General features: G+C 33.5%; 1 protein-coding gene across 2 annotated transcripts in view; it reads right to left on the bottom strand.

Moving 5' to 3' along the window:
* Positions 1-18,557, bottom strand: part of LOC114054107 (desmocollin-1-like) — a 48,555-nt gene that overhangs the window by 18,375 nt on the left and 11,623 nt on the right. For both annotated transcript variants that reach the window (XM_027877221.1, XM_027877222.1), the window contains exons 6-10: positions 17,908-18,049; positions 10,075-10,238; positions 8,104-8,238; positions 1,050-1,235; positions 37-296 (exon numbers count right to left, since the gene is read on the bottom strand). In XM_027877221.1, coding sequence (XP_027733022.1) covers positions 37-296; positions 1,050-1,235; positions 8,104-8,238; positions 10,075-10,238; positions 17,908-18,049 — 887 coding nt within the window. The remainder of the gene's footprint in view (positions 1-36; positions 297-1,049; positions 1,236-8,103; positions 8,239-10,074; positions 10,239-17,907; positions 18,050-18,557) is intronic.

Consider the following 18,557-nt stretch of genomic DNA (forward strand, 5'->3'; position numbering starts at 1 on the left):
GAGTAATAAAACAAATATGATTAAAAAGTTACATACATCAAGCCTTCATTACTGTGGGTTTCTGGATCCCGTGCTGTGTATCCACGGATTTCTTTCCCAGCTACCATACCATCCTTAGATGATATAACTGTTACAGGAGGCTGGCATTCAGGTCCCTCATCAGTATCTTTGACATTGACAATGACAGAAGTTGTACAAGTTGTAATGCCTCTGGAACTTGTCCCTTTAGAGAACTCAGCTTCATTAACTACACCAACTTGTAGAATAATTTGGTGAGCAGCTTCATAATCCAGTGGCTGTTGAATCAAATGTGTCTTGTTAGTCAATGGAAAACAATATACATAGCAGGCCCATTTGTTAATCAGGCTATAATATCTAGGCATAGTGAACAAAAAAGGAGGGAAAATACAGAGCTAGATCCAACGATGTGTTCAAAATAACAGCTAAGATTTTTAGAAACTAATTGGCCACTTTCAGTAGACTTTCTAACAGAAGCTTATGAGGTTTAGGCAAATGTTTCCAATGTTAATTTTTCTGTTTGGCTGAAAAGCACCAGTCTTCTTTTTTTAATCTGCTCTTAATCACAAGCAGAAATGCTGATGAAGTAATAGAACACTACAGTTTGAATAGTCTCACATTCCACGTTATAGTGCTTCTTCCATTTGTTTCACGCAAAAGGCACAAATCATTAAGAAAGCATAAGCCCAGTAGGCTAAGGAGTTTTAGTGATTCATTAAAGAACCAAAGCAAAAATACTATAAATTCTACTCATTACATTCAAATACTCAAATGGATCTGTTGGAAATTCCCTTCAATTACATAGAAGGCAACCCAGCCAAACCTGCCCATTCTGCAGAATTCTTGTTATCAAAAAAAAGTCATCATTAATTAACTACATAAGTATATATATATATACACATATATATGTGTGTGTATACACATATATGTATAGATATACACATACATTTATGACATAATAATTTGAAATTACAATCTATATATAGAGCAGAGATGATAAAAACTCATCCTTATCATTGCAATGTATTTACCTTGACAACATGTAAGATGCCTGCATTTGTATTAGGATCAGTAGTGATTTGGAATTGTCCATTTTCATTTCCCTTTAAGATAATGTATTTAGCTCTTGAATGAGGAGTGTTGGGTAAATCCTTGTCCTCTACATCCATGCGCAGAATTTCTACATTGATTCTATTTTCTTCCACTTCTGTCACATACTGAAAAAATGTTTTGTTATAATTTCATTATATACATAATTTCTAAAAGCAACACACTTTTTGCACTCTCCTCCTAGCCTCAGCAAAAGAGTCAAGTCAAGTTGACAAGTATTTATTAAGTTCTATTGTCAGGCTCAATGAGTTGTAAGTGCTGGAATATAAAGAAAGGTAAAAATAACACCTGCCCCAGAAGGAACTCAAAATCTAAAAGGGAGGGAGGCAAAGAGAAAACAAGCAAACAACTATGTATTTACAAGATATATACAGGTTAAATTAGAGATCATTTCAGAGGTGAGGCACTAACATTAAGGAGGACTAGGAAAGATTTTTGCAGAAGGTAGGAGTTTAGCTGAGACTTGAAGGAATCCAGGAAGTCCAAGAGGCAGAGGTGAGGAGGGAGAGAATTCTAAGTATGGGAGACAACTAGTGAAAATGACTGGAGTTGAGAGTTGCAGTGTCTTGAGTCAGAAACAGCAAGGAAGTCACTGGGGAGTAAAGTATAAGAAAACTAGAAAGGTAGGACTTTAAACGTCAAACAGAGGGTTTTGTGTTTGAAACTGAAAGAAATAGGGAGTCACTGGGATGTATTGAATGGGTGTATGAGTGGGGTAAGATGGTCAGATATGTGCTTTAGGAAGATCAGTTTGATGATGAATGTAAGATGATCTGGAGCGGAGAGAGATTTGAAGCAGGAAGATCAGACTTTTGTAATAGTCCAGGTGTGAGGTGATGAGGGCCTGTACCAGGGTAGTAACAATGTCAAAAGGAAAAAAGGAAACATACATGAGAGATGTCATCAAAGTAGAATTAGTAAGACTTAGCGAAAGATTGTATAACAGGAGATGAGAGTGAGGAGTTGAGGATTACACAGGTTATAAGCCTGTATGACCTGGAGGACGGTGATGCCTTTGATGGTGGTAAGAAAGAAAAATGGGGAAAGTTTTGAAGAAAAAATAATTAATTGAGTTTTGGACATGTGGAATTTAAGATGTCTACAGGACATTCACTTCAAGATATTCAGTAGGAAGATGACTAGAAATCAGAAGAAATGTTATGGCAGAATAAATAGATCTGAGATTCATCTGCATAGAGACAATAATTGAATCCATGGGGAGCTGATGAGATCATCAAGTTAAATAGTATAGAGAGAGAAGAGAAGAGGGCTCAGGACAGTTTTGGGGAGGTACCCTCAGTTATTAGATGCAGTTTATATGAAGATCCAGCAAAGGAGACTGAGGAGTGGTAAGACAGGTAGGAGGAGAACCAGAAGAGAACATCATGACAAAAACTTAAAGAGAAGAGATAGTCAAGAAGAAGGGGTGGTACACAGTGTCAAAGAATGCAGAGAGGTCAAGTAGGATGAGGACTAAGAAAAGGACATAGATATTAAGAGTCAAGTGACAATATGAAATAAAATTTTAGAACTGTATTGTACTTAATTTCTATTTCTTCTCCATCTATCCAAATACCAAAACCCAGATCACATTCTATCTCTATGAACCTCCATTAACCATTCCCTGCACTCTTCCCTCTCTTGTGAACATATACAGATATTTCTTTTTAGCATATGCCACTTTTTCTATCTAAGATAAGTAATAATATATAAGTAATGTCTAAGATTTATGGAAGAATATATGTACATATTATATAAAATGTGTGTGTGTGTATATATAGAGTACATTTATTTGTACAATTATAAGAAACATAATTAAGACAAAAACTTCCTAAAAGTCCCAGTTTATATAAATGACTTATTAAAATAACTAATTTTACTAGAGAATCAACTAAAAAAACTAGTTGAAATAATTAACAAATTCAGCAAATTTGCAGGCTATAAAATAAACCCACACAAATCACCAATGTTTTTTATTTACTACCAACAAAACCCAGCAGGAAGAAATAGAGAAATTCCAGTTAAAATAGCTGCAGACAATATAAAATACTTGGGAATCTACTTGCCAAGACAAACCCAAGGATTATATAAACACAATTATAAAACATTTTTCACACTAATACAGATCTAAACTATTGGAGAAATATTAATTGCTCATGGGTAGGCAGAGCCACTATAATAAAAATAGCAATTCTACTTATTTATTCAGTGCCATACCAATCAAACTATCAAAGAATTATTTTATACAGATAGAAAAAATGGTAACAAAATTCATGTGGAAGAACAAAGGGTCAAGAATATCAAAGAGAATCAATGAAAAAAATGTGAAGGAAAGTTGACAAATACTTCCAGATTTCAGATTACATTACAGAGTGGTAATCATCAATACTGGTACTGGATAATAAATAAAGTAGTGGATCAATGGAATAGGGAAATAATACACAGTAGTAAATGACCATAGTCATCTAATGTTTCATAAATCCAAAGATCCAAGCTTTTGGGGTAAGAACTCACCATTTGACAAAAATTACTTGGAAAACTGGAAAGCAGCTTGCCAGAAAGTAGGCATAGACCAACATCTCACAGTTTACCAAGATAAGGCCAAAATGGATTTAGACATAAAGAATGATATCATAAGTAAAATAGGGAAGCATGGGGAGATGTACCTATCAGATCTATGGATAAGGGAAGAATTTATGACCAAACAATAGATAGAGGAGATTATGGAAAGTAAAATAGATAGTTTTGATTACAAGAAAAAGGTTTTGCACAAATAAAACTAATGCAGCCAAAATTAGAAGGAAAACACAAAACTGGGGGAAATGTTGCAATCAGGTTCTCTGATAAAGGTCTCATTTCTCATATATGTAAGGAACTGAGCCAAATTTATAAAAATAGAAACCATTCCCAAGTTGATAAATGGTTAAAGGATATGAACAGGCATTGCTCAGAAGAAGAAATCAAAGCTATCTATAGTGATGTGAAAAAATGCTCTAAATAACTATTGATTAGAGAAATGCAAATTAAAAAAAAAAAGCTGAGCTACCACCTCACACCTATCAAATTGGTTAACATGCCAGAAAAAGATAATGACAATGCTAGAGGGGATGTGGAAAAACTAGGGCACTAATGCATTGTTGGAGTTATAGACTAGTCCAACCATTCTGCAGAAAAATTTGAAACTACACTCAAAGGGCTATAAAACTGTGCATACCTTTTGACTCAGCAATACCACTACTAGGTCTGTATCCCAAAGGTGTCAAAGAAAAGGGGAAAAGGACCTTTTTGTTTAAAAATATTTGTAGCAGCTCTTTTTGTGGTGGCAAACAATTGGAAATTGACAGGATGCCCATTAATTGTGGAATGGTTGAACAAGTTATGGTATAAGATTATAATGGAATACTATTGTGCTATAAAAATGATGAGTAGGATGGTTTCAGAAAAACCTGGGAAGACTTATATGAACTCATGCAAAGTGAAATAAGCAAAACCACGAGAACATTGTCTATAGTAACAGCAATATTATAAGGATGATCAACAGTGAAACACTTGGCTACTCTGATCAAGACAATTTCAAAGGGCTCATGATGAAAAATACTGTTCACCTTTAGAGAAAGAGAACTAATGAACTCTGAATGTAGATTGAAGCATACTTTTTAAAATTTTATTTGTTTTTATTATTTCATTATGTTTGTGTTTTCTTTTGCAACATGGCTAATATGGAAATTAAAAATAAAATAACTAACTTTAGCTGGTAACAAAATCCCAAGGTAATGTTAACTTACCATATTTTAAAGAATATATTTTCTTGTTTAAAAATTTTGCAATTTTATATTACCACATACATGTTTTGCTGTAATTGTGCAATCTTACCTCCTGTGCTAATCATTCTCCCCACAACAAACCCAAACGAGCCTTACTTTGTATCACTTAAATTTTAATCCTTCCTCTCTCTCTGTCTCTCCGTCACTGTCTCTCTCTCTGTCTCTCCGTCACTGTCTCTCTCTCTCTCTCCTCTACACAAAGGGATTATAGGATTATGTATATTTATACATATTATATAAATACATGTACATATATGTGTTTATATGCATACAATATATAAGTGGAATGTGTACATATGCATGTATATCATATTTATATATTCTTTTTGATACTGAGACTCTAGAATTTGGCATCTGTGCAGGTAATATTAGGATTCTTCCCCATTAGCATTCAATATATTATATTGATTGACACTTTGCCCTTTGTTTCTATTACATATGCAAGGCATTTTTATCATGTCATTTACCAGAACTTGTTATTCATAATCCTTGAAGATTTGGTGGGAATTTTTTCAGAGATACCAATAATTCTCAGATTGTTCCATCAAGTTTTTCTCTTCTAGTTATGCTTGTTAATTTGTAGAAATCTAAAATTATCTTCTAGTTTTATCATTTTTTTAAAAAAATATTTTTTTGTTGTCTGTTCTTTCATTTCTGCATTTTTTTTTCTGCCTGAGGTACTCTCTACCCTAGAGAAAACACTGCTTCATAACGGTTTTTCAAAACCTTTTCCATATTGTGAATTCTTATGTGTTTTTTTTTAACTCTCCCTTCTGTGATCTTATTTCCACTCTTGTATTTGTGAAATACATCTACTTCTTTTTCTGAATCTAAACTACTTTGGAAATTTTAAAATATGTCTATCCTTATTTTTAGAGGTATTGTTTTTCTTTCTGCAGTATTGTTTTTGTCCCAGTCTTGCCTTTTCCTTATGGAGATTTCTCTTACCTTTTATATTACTCTACAATATTTAATTATTTTATTGGAAGGAGGTATTTTTTTTTTGCTTGAATTTTTGGTTTTGGTCTTTCTATTAGTTTTCATGTGGGAGTTTTGCTTCTTTCCTTACCTCCTTTTTTGTTGTTATTCTATTATTTTAGGGTCTACATTTGTCATATCTTAAGTTAATGCAGTAGAGATGAACTTCATTACAATAATGCATTTTACAATCTTGCTCTTAAAGATTTAATTTTTAAGAAGTAATAATTTGCTAAATGGAACATATAGAGAAATTGTATTTCATGTGTTAATTTATCTTCAAAATTTCAAAGGATATACAATTTGGATTTCAAACCAACAAAAACCAACACAAAATCTGTGATCCTCACAGGTTTTCCAAGTAAAATGTAACAAATGGGAATTTTTCAGTCAAATGATAACAAAGACAGTATAACCTTCTTGTAGTCCTTGGTGATTGCTCTCCCCTTTGAATTATTATCTATCCTATATTTTGAGACTTAGCAAATGCTACCTTGCATTATTTGTCCTCAAGCATAATTACATTGTAAGTTGCTCGAGGAGATGAACCATGTCTAATTCTCCTTTGTATCTTTTAGGACAGCTACCTATACATAGTAAATACTCAACAAATATTAATGATGTTGGTAATAAATAATTATTTATTAGGGTATATTACTGGAGGGCTGATTATAACAATAATCACCTTTGCTATGTTATTTTCTCACTAGCGTAAATTTATATTTCTCTTATTTTTGTCAACGGAAAAAGAACACATAACTAAGGAAGAATGTGTTATCAAAGAAGACGTAAGTAATGAATTGGAAACAGTATGGATCAAATGAGATAAAATATACAAAGTGCTTAGTAACCATAAAGTATCATATAAATATTAGCTAATATTATTAGTAATGTTATTATTAGTGGAAAGATCATTGGATTCAAAGTCTGAAAACCTGACTTAAAGTCTTGGTCTAGCCATTATTTAATTGTGTGGCCATGGGCAAGTGCCTTCATCTCAGTTACCCCACCTGTGAAATGGGGCATGACCACTATGATCCCTTCTGTCTTTAAATCCTATGATATTATGATTTCTTAAGGCTTATAATGTCATGTAAATCTATATAAAATGGATTTTTTTATTTCCTGACACTATGAAATATGAGGGGTATCACTTCCCCTCAACACCATAGCATTAGTGTGTCCTATGTCATATACTATTTAAATGGAACTTGGACTTAGTACACTAAGAAACCACATAGATATGCCACTTTTATTGTTTGTTCCATTAGATCTCCTCCTATACGTATGTAGCTGAGGGAAAAATATTGAACTATCCTATTCTTCAATTAAAAACCTGGACTGAAAGTAAGTCGGACAAAGGAAATAAGCTCACCCTTTAACTCCCTGAAGCAAAGTTATAAACTGTATTACTTCATTACTTACATGAGTTAAATCAATCATCTTTTTTTTTTTATCCAGATAGGTGTTGGGATTTATGAGTAGAACTGAACTTAGAAATTCTACTTCCTTCACACTACCTCCTATCCTTTCCCCTTTCTCACTAGCTCATTCACACTAAACTTGTTATGTGCCCTTATTATGACTTCTATTTTCTTGATTCCTTCCTTTTCTTTTAGTCTGTCTTTCCCCTTTATCTATATTCACCCTTGTTCATATGGACTATTTGTTTTCAGCCTTTGGTAGCTCATATTGGTCTGATCAGCCACAGTTGGATACATTGTACCTTGACCCAAACATAATAATATCATTTTTGGTCCTTTTCAAGAATGAAGGACAACAACCAACCAACTATTCACTCGACTCAGTGGTCTACTAGTTAAATGATTCATAGTTACTATTCTAGAATTCCTCATTCCTTTTACTTTCCACTATTCCAAACCTACTAATTATTTGCCAGTAGCCTCACTAGTTTATTTCAGGAAGAAGGGAAAGGTCCTTATAGTGAAACTAAAGATTTCTCCAAAGATAACAGGAAGGCATAATTCTCTCAATATTCTAGATCTTTTTGACCCATCAGATTATCATGATATTTCTACCAAAATATTATTTTCTTCCCCAAATAAATTCTGCTACCGTATGTAGTATCAACACTAAATGAAGTCATCCATAATGAATGTTCATGGTCTCACAAACCTATCAAGTTCTGAGTGGGGTACAGTGCAAAACTTACAGAAGTTTTTCGGAAAGTTGGAGCATTGTCATTTTCATCTCTAATGTCAATAGTCAATGTTGCTGTACTTGATAAACCAAAACTCTGGCCAGCCATATCTCGTGCTTCAACATGCAATATATATGTGGGGCATGCCTGGGGAAAAAAAATATCAGAGTCTGTAATGTTCCTCATTCCTGTAATAGACAAATCCTCAAAGTCAGCATGCACAGCCTCTAATGTAAACTTTTAATATTTTGGGACAAATAATAACAGCTAGCATTAATATAACACATTAAGATTTGCAAAGCCTTTTCCACATATTATCTGATTTGATCCTCACAGCAACTTAAGGAAATAGATGTTATTGTTAACCCCATTTTAGAGGTGAGAAAATTAAGGCTGCTAGGTTAAGTAATTAGCCTAAGGTCACACAACTAAGTGTCTGAGGCTAAATTTGAATTCAGGCCTTTCTGACTCCAAGTCTAGCACTCTACCCAATGTACCACTAAACTGTTACAAATGTGAAGGTTAAGTTAGTCAGATGTAAGCATAACAACAAATTCAAAAGCAATGTTTTGAAATCCATTTGGTAGGCCAAGACAAAACTTTCATGGAGAAAGTTTTGATCTACTTGCTAAACAGGGCAATTAGAAAGTACTTCTCAATTCTGATCTTCAGTGGTTTTTGAAAAAAATTAGGAAACATTCAATTTATTGCTCCTTCTTTGGAGTTTCCTACTTCTTTGGAATTGTTTACGTCTCAATCACGCATTTTCATAGGCAGAAGCAGAGCAACTTGGCTATTTCCTTTATTTTTCCACTTAATTTAAAATTTCTTAGATTTTTACTTGGGTATTTTTATGTCCTACATTTTGTTTTGCCCCCTATCTTCACTTTCTCCATTAAACAATGCCATCCCATTTCTGACTTTTTTTTTTTTTTAGTGAGGCAATTGGGGTTAAGTGACTTGCCCAGAGTCACACAGTTAGTAGGTGTTATGTGTCTGAGGATGGATTTGAATTCAGGATCTCCTGACTCCAGGGCCAGTGTGCTATCCACTGTGCCACCTAGCTGCCCTCTCCCTCCCCCTTTTTTTCTATTTCTGTCTTTTTAAGAGAAGATAAAGCAGGAAGCTTAATCATATTTACCATTTCAGTTTGACTTTCTGTCACATTTGTAAAATTTTTGATTTGCTAAAATTTACATCAATTTTATAAGTGGATTTTTTTCAATTTTACCTTTTCCTAAATTTCCCTTTCACTTTGGATGTAGAACCTGCTTGGTTTTATCTTTTGGTTTTTTATTTTTGAATCTCATGTTTTTGTTTCATCGCTATTCTAAAAACTTGCCTTTTTTGGCAATTGGGGTTAAGTGAATTGCCCAGGGTCACACAGCTAATAAGTGTCAAGTGTTTGATCTGAAGTCGGATTTGAATTGAGGTCCTCCTGACTTCAGGGCCAGTGCTCTATCTACTGCACCACCTAGCTGCCCCTAAAAACTTTTTTTTTAGATTGTATAGTTTATCTCCTATCTTCCAGAAACACTGGTCCAATACTGGTACAACCTTTCACCTCCCCTTTGATATCTCTTTAAAGTTTTTTTTTAAAGTTGCTCGCCCATTATTATGAGTGAATTATTAATATATTAAGAGTATCAATCTAAACTCACATAACCACCAATTTTCCCAAGATGAATATACCAATTTTATGAATAATAACTGATTTCCACCATGGATTTTATACTTTCATAAAGAGAAACGGAGAGATTAAGGGAGAGATCAGAGAGAAGAGGTGATGATGCTTCCCAAGACATCTATGTTCTTCCAAACACTCTAGAAGCATACAAAAAGGACTTCAGAGAGCAGGCAACAAACTTTCTAGCAAACAAATTCAAAAAGTTACTCCAAAAGCAGAGGCTCACAGAAGTCAGTTGTGTTATTGCTCATTATATATATACATAGCATTGCTCAGGAAACTGGAAAATAATTTACTTCTCTGTCAGGTGTCAATATGGTAGTGATCACACCCGTATCTGGATGGATTGCAAAATGTTTTGGGTTTTCTGGAATCTGCTTCAAAATGGTATATTTCAGACGAGTATGTAGTGTATCAGGCTCATCCCTGTCCGTGGCCACCACTTTTCCTACTGAAGTACCTGTAGGGATAAATCAAATTCTCTTGAACAATTGAATGAGTGATGAAATTTAATATTTTTTGATAAAGATGTGGTTATAGATAATTCTTTCCAAAAGGCCAGGAATAGAAGAATGTTTTACAGAATGGTTGAGGGTCATGTGATCATATTCTGAAAGTTCTTAGGTTCTCTATATAGTCTTAAAATGAACTTCAGTTAGATGGCTTTTTTAATTAATGTTGTCTGTATCCTATTTAATCTACATGTTTCTTATTCATTTGTAAGAGTGCTTCTTATCCACCTCCAGAGAGAAAATTGATGAACTCTGAGTGCAAATTAAAGTATAATTTTTTCACTTTATTTTTCTTGCTTTTTTTGTCCTCACATGGCTAATATGGAAATGTGTTTTGCGTGACTTCATATGTATAATTGATATATTTTATTGATATCTTAACATATTAATAATTCACTCATAATAATGGGCAAGCAACTTTAAAAAAAAAAAACTTTAAAGAGATATCAAAGGGGAGGTGAAAGGTTGTACCAGTATTGGACCAGTGTTTCTGGAAGATAGGAGATAAACTATACAATCTAAAAAAAAGTTTTTAGGGGCAGCTAGGTGGTGCAGTAGATAGAGCACTGGCCCTGAAGTCAGGATATTGATATGTATAATTGCTTGCCTTCTAAATGCATGGGGGTGGGGATGGAAGGAGAGAAAGAGGTTGGGACTGAAATAATTTTTAAATGAAGATTAAAATAAATAAATAAAGTATATCTACTTTTAAATAGTGGTTCTTATTTTTTCCCAGTTTCTTGACCTTTGGCCAGCCAATGCACTCTGACAGGTCATCACTATGCAGAAGAAGGGAATGACTAGAATTAAGATAAGGAATGGTACTTTTTTTGGTGGAGCACCAATGAATGTATACCTGTTCATTTTTTTAAAAGTTTAGATCTGTATTAATTTGTTTAAGTAGCAAAAACGTTGATGTTATTATGTTATAAGCATCATTGACATAAGACAGCAATGTGTGGATTATTATGCCCATACCCATACTTTTATCTTGTAAGAATCTTGAGATTCTTGTATGATGACAAAATGCAGAAATATTTGTTTGTTAACATATTTACTTATTATTACATTATATATTAGCATTTTAAAATACTTACAGTGTTCAAAAACCATTTGTACCTCTAAAATATTTTCTACTTTTTGGGTCCATGATAACCACAACTCGCTCACTGGTGGCTTCTCTGATTTTTTGTAATTTATATTTGCCCTGCATGACATATAAGAAAATTGTATTCCTATAGAGGTTGATTTATTAAATTTTGTAATTTAGAATTTGCCATTGCATATAAATATTGCAGACCTCAGAACCATTTGTGTTTTGTTCCTTTATTTCATAGAATAAGTAGGAGGTAAAGTAGTGTAATGAGAAAAGCACAGACCGAACCTGTAGTTTGGAGAACTTGGATTCAAATCCTGCCTCTGTCAACTATTAGTTGTGTGATCATGAGAATGTAATTTAAAGTCTCAATTTCATGTTATTCATCTTTAAAATAGAGATAATAGTATCTACTTCATAAGATTGCTATGAAGATCAAATGAGATGATGTACATAAGGCAAATTGCAAACCTTAAAGTATTATATAAATGTCATTTACTTTTTTTTAACAAATGGAGCACCAAATAAATCAAAGTATAGTCTCAAGGTAGTCTACAAGCATTCAAAGATGCTCCACAGATTGGTGTCTTGTGTCAATGATGCTTATAGCATAAAATCTGTATTTTTGTTACTGACGTAAATTAATACTGTTCTTATACCAGTTAATTTTTTTAAAAAAATTGTATAACTCCCTAAGAAAAGTTAGTGGCTACTTGAGTTAGATGCTAACATACAAAGAGAATCACTCCACATTCTTTTCATCACTGATTTTTCTTAGGTGTCTAGACCAGTTTTAAATCAACTATTCAATTACCATTGAAAAGTACAGGATCTAATAATAATAACAATGATAACAATAATGGTAATAATGATAAAAGCCAGCATTTATATAAAAGCTTTAAGTTTCATAAAGTTTCAAAAAGTATCTCATTTTATCCTCACAACAACCTTGAGAAGAAGTCTCTACTATTAACGCCATTTTATGGAAGAGAAAACTTAAGTGACTTACTGGCCCAGAGTCACACAGGAAGTAAGTGTCTGAAGTAAGTTTTAAAATCAAATCTCCCTTATTCCAAGTACTATGTCACCTGATTGCCTCAAAAGATTGCCTACCAAATGCACTCCATAACCTAGGCAATAGTCATCATTCTGTTTTGTTTTCCAACTTTGTTTTTTCTCTCTGAATTATCAAATCTTTGGAGTTGCTATGGATCTCATCTAGGATATCCTATAGTAAGTATCGTGTGTCGTGACACAATCAATGCAATTTCAGTCAAAAATAGGAGCATATGGAAGACATCATCATCTCTTATTTAAAAGCTGTTCAAAATGTCCTTCCAGATAGTGATTATTACTTTTGGTGACCATGTTGCTCACAATTTTATACCCCACTTGATACTAACAGAGAATTATTGGACAAAGCTCTCCTTTGTTTACATCTCTCAAAGAACCAGCCAATTTTAACACATACATAGGATACATGTTCTAGGAAGGGAAAATTTAGGATGCTTTTTGTTCTACTAAATCAAATAAATACTAAAGTCCTTCCAACCCCAAATCTTTGATTCTACAATCAGATCCTCTATTCTATTCATCTTTTAGTCAATTGTGTTATTATGAAGATGTGGTCTGCAATAGAAACTGATTGATAAAATCTTGCTTATTCCTTTCATATATACACACATATACATACATAGACACGTATGTATACTTACATGTATGTGCTTATGTGTATATATACATTATATATGTATATATGTGTGTATATATGTGTGTGTATATATAATATATATATATATATATGAAATCAGAGATAACCAAGATACCAGGAACAAGTAGTCTAAAGTATTTTATGGTAATGAGAAAGTAGGCACATGGATCAATCATTAATGATATCTACTTGGTTATCATTTTGGAAGTAACAGTATTGTCCATACTTTTTTTTTTCCATTCTTGTTATCTTCCTTTCTTTATGAAGGTTTAAGTTTGTTTTCAAAACTCTTTGGCTTTCTGTATAGGCTTCTTTTATGCATACTTTGAACTGTCTAATTGTTCTTCCTATCTTTTTCATGCCATTTTCACTTTCTTTTATATTGTACATTGGTTTCCTAAGTGTTAAAGTCTAAATGTGATTATTCTGCTGTCATCAAAAATTATAATAAATCACCATAAGATGCTTGGAAACTTGTTTTATTTTAAATATATTTATTTTCTTCCAGTTTATACTAAAAGTGCTCTTGGGAAGATTCAATTTAATTGTCTCTCATGCTAAATTTTCTTTTCCCTCTCCATAGTTTTTTGCTATTTTGTATTAGTAAGTTTTCACAAATCTTCCATGATGTTCAGCAAATGAGCTTGCACTTTAATTTGGTGCTTTCTCTTGCTTCCATGTGTCTTTCTTTTGTAAGAGGAATAAATGACTGCTGGCTGGGGTGGCTTCTGAGTAATCTTGGCCTATTCATTATGATGCTTTTTTATATTAGTTAACTTCTTCAAAAAAATGGCGATAACCAGAATGACTATCTTATCTTTAATCCATTTCCCATTTTTAATCAGTAGTATATTTACATATGCCAAAATGCAACTGATATAATTTACACAGAAGTTGTTTTTTTTTTCAAATTTAATGCTAGTTTTTACTTCTACTCTAAAATGTTGGTGGTCTAACAGCAAACATACAGCTGATTCAGGAATGACACCTAGATATTTGCAAGTTGTTTCTATCATGTCAACATGAAATTAATCTGACTTTTGTTGTTGATTATATCTTCTGGTACTTATCATGCCCAGTGCCTTCCAACTAAATTTTTTAAAATAAAGTAATCCTGATATACAGGTTTGGGGCTACTCAAAAGCCTTCCACCTTGGGGTCATATTTTTGCTACATATTGTTAGCCATCTTCACCTGATCCCTCCTTTGCACTTAAGCCAACAAATATCAAGGTATAAGTTAATTGGTTTAGAAGATCTTGTTGAGTTTTTCATAGAATTTCATAGAATGTATCTACTTTATTTTCTGTAACATAGGCTGACATATACCACCTTGCTTATAGTCTACATGAGCACTGAGCTTGAGATGATTAAGTGTCCCATGAAATGACTTTTCTTGTTGCCTCTGAGTGCTCAATGAAACCAACTCACCTAACTCCTTTAACTGCAGCTCCAAGGAGGACCTGTGAGTTGTCCTTTAATTTGGTTATAATTTCATTAGGTATTCTGGTTTTATTTATAGCAAGAATATATGTGTATACATATACTGTACATGTGTGTATATATACATTGTATGTGATATGTGTGTATTGTGTACATATGTATATGTGTGTATAGTCAGTCAATAATAAGCATTTACTGATCATTTACTTTGTGCCAAACACTGTACTAAATGCTGGGGATACAAAAAAGGGCAAAAAACAGTCTCTACCCTCAAGGAACTTACAATCAAATAGAGGAGACCAGGCAAATAATTCGGTACACACAAGATATATATATAATAAAGATGGTAGGTAAATGCAGAAGTGAAAGCACTGAGAAAGTTTTCCTACAGAGGGTAGAATATGAGCTAAGTCTTGAAGAAAGTCAAAGAAACTAAGAGATAGAGATAAGTAGGCAGAGCATTTCAGGCATAGGAGATAGTACAAAGGCAAGGAAATGGAGTGTGGTGTGTGAGAAACATTAAGTGTAGCTGGATCATCATGTACAAAGAACAGAATAAAGTATAAGAAGACTGAGAAGGTAGAAAGGGTCCAAGTAGTGAAGAGCTTTAAATGTCAAACTTTATATTTGGTTCTAGAGGTAAAAAGAAACCATTGGAGGTTAGTGAGTAGGTAAGCAACATGCTTTAGCCTGTCCTTTAGAAAAAACACTTTGACAGCTGAGTGGATAATGGACTGGGGAAGTCTTAAGGAGAAAAGATCTGAGTGGGGAACTTGAGGCAAGGAGTGGTGAAAGACTTGAGGTAGGGAAAACAATTGGAAGACTATTACAATAATTCAAATATAGTGAACCAATGTGATATTTGAGTGTCCAGAGAAGAGACATCCATAGAATTTGCCATTAAGGTAGAAATGGCAAGGTTTGGCAAGGTTTTCAATATGTAGGATGAGTAAGAGTGGGTAGTTTAATGTGAAACTGAAGGATGGTGGTGCCCTCAACAATAATAAGAAATTTCATAAGATGGAAGTTATTTGACGAAAGATGAACAAATTCTGTTTTGAATACCTGTAAGTTCAAAATAGTCAGTTGGTAATATAAGAGTATAACTCAAAGGAGAGATTAGGCCTAGATATATAGACCTGGGAATGACATACATGGAGATGACAATTAACTACAGCATGGGATTTGATGAGATCACCAAATAAAATAGTATAAAGCAAAAAGAAAAGAGGACCCAGGAAAAATCAATTCAACTCAACAAGCATTTATTAGGTACAGATTATATGCCAGACACTTGTTAAGCCTTGATTTAAAAAAAAAGAAATGAAAGCAGTCCCTGTGCTCAAGGAGTTTCCATTTTACTTGAGGAAAGAAATGGAAACACTGTTATTGCAATTAAATGTAAAAAATACATCATAAGGAATCAGGAAAGACCTCTTATAGGAGGTGAAAGTAGTGAAGTGTAGAAAGAGGTAGAGGTGAAGAGGGAGAGGAATCCAGGAGGGGATGACAGATTGTACAGGGGACTGGAGGTGGGTTTTCATGGAATAATAGAGTCCATTACAACATTTACCTCAAATATTGATTGTAGACATATTGTGAGGGATTTTAAATGCCCCGAAGAGCAGTTTCTATTTGATTCAAGAGGCAATAGAGAGTAGTTGAAGGTTTTTCAGCAAGAGAATAACATGGTCAAACTTGGACTATTACAATATAAATTCAAGACCTGTGTGGAGGATGGAGTGAAGAAGGCAGAGAATGGATACATAAACACAGTTAGGAGGCCATTATAATAGTCTAAACACGAAGAGATGAAGGTTTTAGGTAGGGTTGTGATTACTTCCTCAATTTCTTAGTCATAATGATAGCAGACATTTTAATAACACTTTAGAATTTACAGAGCACTTTATGTTGTGGTTTGTCTTTTATTCTCAAAGAGGACTATGCCATCAGGAAGATGATAACATTACTTGCAATTGAATTGGATTTGAGTAAAGGAGTGCTGTGCAAAGTCAACAGCCTTAGTTTTCCTCCAGGGCCATCTGGGTCCAGTGGTCAAATATAGATCAAGACTACTGGAGATGGCCCAGGATACAGTGGGAGACCTTGGCCTTCTTAAGCTAAGGTCTTTCTGAGTTTCAGGTAGGTACCCTAGCAATTATTATTCAGAAACTGAAACTCAGAGAGTTTTGTGATTTGCCCACAGTAATACTGCTAGTGTCAGAAGTGGGAAATGAATTTAAGACTTCCTATCTCCAAATCCAGCACTCTAGCCACTACCTAGGGTGATTCTTAGAAAGGAGACACAATCCTCTATATGGACCATATTTAAAGCCTTTTTGGCTTGGTAGAATCAACCAAAACTTGTATTTTTCGGACAAATCCTTCAGGATTGAAGAATCACATCTACATCATGAGGCATTAGAGCAGGACTTTTGTGGAGGTAGATGCCAATTAGTTATAGTAAATATAACTAGGAAAAATATTGCAAAATTGCTATTAAATACCAGCGAATCTATTGAACATGGACAATGTTTGAAAACATACTTAGCCCACATCTCTTTTTGTATCTTTTTCCTAACTAAAAAGGGGAACATTCAATTGTCATTCAACTAGTTCTGATCTACACAGATTTCCATTCAATAAATATTTATTGAACCAGTGAAGGGGAAAAATTACAATGCCTGTGTCTGGTTACTGTGGGTGGCACTTCATTAATTCAGTATTAATTCACATTTGCTGCATTCCTACTATTTTCAAAGTATTTGTCTATGGGGGGAAAAGTCCTAAGAAATATTTTTGAAAGACAAATTAAACAGGATAATTTCATTTTTTGCTGATTTTTAAACTGACCATTCCTGCCTTTAAAGAATTTATATTCAACTAGGAAGAGATGAAAACAAAATTAGTTTTTTGAATCATTCATACATTTTCTGAATTTATCTCAATATTGTACCCACTTTTCTCTATAGGAAAATTCTTCTTTCCATTTCTTAGACTACATAATAGCTCCTCTACGTAAGGCTGTCTGAGTGAGTCTTTCACACCAAGAGGGTGTCAGAGTGTACACAAAGGTCAAATGAGCACAAATATAATGCCCTCTAATTATAAAATAATAACAAAATATTGTAATTGTACTCTATTACTATCATCTAAATTTAGAGATGGTTTAATCTTGAACATCAGCTTTTAAGAAATTCATAGTATTAATGTAGCAATTCTAAATTAAAAATATGTTTTAATTAAAATTACCCCCAAAACCACCAGCACAAAATGTAATGGTGAAAAAAGATAAAATTTAAAAATACTGTAAATACATGTTAAATTTAATACTCATTATGATATTTTGATTATAATTTTGCACTTACCCACTCTGCAATTTTCTATCACATTAAAAGTAATCATATCTTCAAAACATGGGGCATTATCATTGTCATCTTCAACTTTGATCAGAAGTGGGAGTGGCAGATCTGTTGAGTAACCATCTGGTGTTGTTGCATAACCGGTTATCTACAATATAGAAAGGAGCCCCCAGAAATCCGTTAACATAGTATAAGCTATGTATATTGTCAAATATAGTGAATGAGAATTAAGAAAGCAACAATTTCTTTTAATCCTGATATAACACAAAATATATAGAACCCAAAAATTAATACTGTAACCAAGATGTGTCCACATTGTTCTCTTTAGATGACTCCTCTTTTTTCCTCCTTGTCTCTATGTCTTCTGAATTTCATTTATGAGGGCTTTCCATCTCTTCCAAGTTCACTTCTTCTGCAGAATTTTAAGTCAAAAGATCCAGCCTATCCTTTGATGGAGCCCAGGCCTATTCACTGTTCTTCTGACAGAACACTCAACTCCTGACTCCATGCATTTTCACTGGTGGTCCACCCTACCAGAAATTCACTCACTGATCATCTCCATCTCTAATTTTTATACTTTCCTTCAAATCTCACCTAAAATCCCACCTGCTGCAAGAAACGTTTCCCAATGCTTTTTAATGCTAGTGACTTTACTG

This window comes from Vombatus ursinus, unplaced genomic scaffold (genome assembly GCF_900497805.2).
Source record: "Vombatus ursinus unplaced genomic scaffold, bare-nosed wombat genome assembly UNPS02014812.1, whole genome shotgun sequence".
Taxonomy (NCBI): Eukaryota; Metazoa; Chordata; class Mammalia; order Diprotodontia; family Vombatidae; genus Vombatus; species Vombatus ursinus.